Below are 3,234 nucleotides of genomic sequence, written 5' to 3'. Positions count from 1 at the left end.
TCATGTCAGTGTTAAGTAAATAATGTTTCACACATATTGTGATAGGCTTCGATTGGTTGTTATTACTCCACAGTTCATTTTGCCAAGGTCAGCGTGTCATGAGTCATGTCAGTGTTAAGTAAATAATGTTTCACACATATTGTGATAGGCTCCGATTGGTTTTTACTACTGCACAATTCATTCTGCCAAGGTCGGCATGTCATGAGTCATGTCAGTGTTAAGTAAATAATGTTTCACACATATTGTGATAGGCTCCGATTGGTTTTTACTACTGCACAATTCATTCTGCCAAGGTGGCATGTCATGAGTCATGTCAGTGTTAAGTAAATAATGTTTCACACGTGTGGTGATAGACTGTGTGAAATAGAAGTGATTTTTTTTAATTTTGTTTATTCAATTAAAGCATTCATACACACAAACAGGCATGTTCCTTGTTTTAAGGTTTCCTTAAAATTGCTTAATATGTGAAGAATATTGTTCGGTGTGTCTAAGTAGGTCGATTCACTCAATCTCAAGGCTCCACTCACAGTCGAGAATTTTCCTACATGTTTTTTGTATCTGTTGTATTAGTCGAGTCCACTTTTTTAGAATAACATAAAGAAAATTGACTTATGTGCAGCAATATATGGTAGGCTTAATACTAATGTCTAATGACAACTAAATTAACTATAAAACAAACATACCTTTGGAAAATTGAAATTATAGTAAAATTATCTTCCTTGTGAAAATCGTATTTACAGGAAATTTTTCTGTGTTATGGTTCATGTACATAATATAAATAATTAGAAATGCACAGGAAATATTGGTTCCAATCTACAACGATAGGAAATATAGTATTGTATATTGTAATTTTATCAAACTATTTATTTGATATTGAGAGTAAAAAACAAACAAACACAAAAACATTTAGTGCAACGAAAGGTAAAATCTTCATTATCTGCACCAGTCTTCATTGATGATAAGTGTTACCCAAAATAGTCGGCTGTAACCTGTAATAAAGATTTTACTTTTCAGCATGCCAAAGAATGTTGTTTTATTTTTGTTTTGTTTTTACTCTTAATACAATATCAAAATGTGCCTGTAAAGAAATTACTATTTATTTGATTTTGTTTGTATTAGAAGGGATCGTTTATTGTTGAATATATATTTTTGTCCGTGATTTTACAAGTTAGATAATCTATTAATATAGTTTCTTTATTGTTAAGTTTATGTAGTGATCTTGATAATGGATTGAGTAAGCTTCTTGAGGACTTGGCCACCTTCGTCCGTGATGACCAGAAAGACGAGTGTTTGGGTGAGGACTCTTTCACTTCATCCAGTGAGTGGAAGTATATGAAACTTGTTGACATTAACACTGATAAAAAGGAAATTGATAACTACCTTACAAATGAAACTAAACTATGCCTACAAAGGTTAGTTGAGCATGATTGTATTATAATAATAAGTGAATTATAAAAAAAATATATATATATTAATTGAGTTTGTCACATGCATAGGAGGGTATGTCATATTTTAATGAAAAATATGCTAATATAAAAAATTATTTGTTGCAAGTGTTAGCTCAATATTCAAACAATTATTAGTGCTTTGTGACTTGTCGTGTAGGTGATGTAAAAACGAGTTTTACAATGACTCAGATTTATACTAGAATGTCAGATAATGAGGCCTGAAGATTAATGTTGACATCAGCTTTCAATGACCAACAGGAAGATTTAAAACTCTACAATGACTTTGTATAAAATGTTAAACTTTAATCATTTATAGATTGTAAAGAACATTTCACTTTTACTGTATTTTGTAGAACATTTAACAAACTATACCCAACTTATAAACTAGGAAAATTAATGCTTTTATGATAACAGAAGAACAACAGTATTTAAATCCCTAAACTTTTCATTATTTAAATACTAATATTTTTTGAGCTAAACTTAATACTCATCTTTGAACAAAGCAGGAAGAAAATTGGTCTGATTAAGTTTTAGTGCTATGTTATTGTCTTAATCGATGTACATTAATGATGTTTTGTATACGTTATTACCTTAAATAAGAAAAATGGTTAATTACTTTGTAATTTTAGCATCATGCAGTATATTGAAGAAATGGTTTCAGTTGTGAAGATAAGTGATTCTGAAACTGATGTGTGGTAAGTATAATGTGATGTTATTGTTTCTATTTTGATATTCAAACACTGATTAACTTTTTAATTTGATAATCCTGGTTTCTGCACTAAATCTCTTTTGATTTTCATAAGCATGTTCTTAGTTTTATTGGACTGTCACAGAAGTCTTACTTCTGATAACCTATAAATTGAGAATAAACTGGTACAGGTGTAAGTTATTACATAAAATTTATGTTATTATACATTTATTGTAACTTTAATTGATATGTAGTATTAAGAAACAGACCTAGAAATATCAGTACTGTTTGAAATAGACTTGATATATATATATATATATATTTCTTCATGGTTACTGATTAGGAATGATATAACTTTTTCTCTGTGGTTACTGATGAGGGATGATATATTTTTTCTCTGTGGTTACTGATGAGGGATGATATACTTTTTCTCTGTGGTTACTGATGAGGGATGATATACTTTTTCTCTGTGGTTACTGATGAGGGATGATATACCCTTTTCTCTGTGGTTACTGATGAAGGATGATATACCCTTTTCTCTGTGGTTACTGATGAGGGATGGTATATCCTTTTCTCTGTGGTTACTGATGAGGGATGGTATATCCTTTTCTCCATGGTTACTGATGAGGGATGATATTCCCTTTTCTCTGTGGTTACTGATGAGGGATGGTGTTCCCTTTCCTCTGTGGTTCCATAGTTACTGATGAGGGATGGTGTTCCCTTTCCTCTGTGGTTCCATGGTTACTGATGAGGGATGATATTCCCTTTTCTCTGTGGTTACTGATGAGGGATGGTGTTCCCTTTTCTCTGTGGTTCCATAGTTACTGATGAGGATGATATACTTTTTCTCTGTGGTTACTGATGAAGGATGGTATATCCTTTTCTCCATGGTTACTGATGAGGGATGATATTCCCTTTTCTCTGTGGTTACTGATGAGGGATGGTGTTCCCTTTTCTCTGTGGTTCCATAGTTACTGATGAGGGATGGTGTTCCCTTTCCTCTGTGGTTCCATAGTTACTGATGAGGGATGGTGTTCCCTTTCCTCTGTGGTTCCATAGTTACTGATGAGGGATGGTGTTCCCTTTCCTCTGTGGTTC

At 32.3% G+C, this 3,234-nt stretch overlaps 1 protein-coding gene across 1 annotated transcript in view; it reads left to right on the top strand.

Annotated features, from left to right (window-relative positions):
* The first annotated feature begins 1,149 nt into the window (after positions 1-1,149).
* Positions 1,150-3,234, top strand: part of LOC106473080 (conserved oligomeric Golgi complex subunit 1-like) — a 17,485-nt gene continuing 15,400 nt past the window's right edge. Inside the window, exons 1-2 of the mRNA XM_013933757.2 lie at positions 1,150-1,412; positions 2,078-2,143. Of these exons, the coding sequence (XP_013789211.2) occupies positions 1,333-1,412; positions 2,078-2,143 (146 nt within the window). The 5' untranslated portion in view covers positions 1,150-1,332. The remainder of the gene's footprint in view (positions 1,413-2,077; positions 2,144-3,234) is intronic.

Source organism: Limulus polyphemus, unplaced genomic scaffold (genome assembly GCF_000517525.1).
Source record: "Limulus polyphemus unplaced genomic scaffold, Limulus_polyphemus-2.1.2 Scaffold5865, whole genome shotgun sequence".
In the NCBI taxonomy this organism is placed as follows: Eukaryota; Metazoa; Arthropoda; class Merostomata; order Xiphosura; family Limulidae; genus Limulus; species Limulus polyphemus.
The sequence above is the reverse complement of the archived record's forward strand: the minus strand, read 5'-3'. Positions and strand labels throughout refer to the sequence as shown.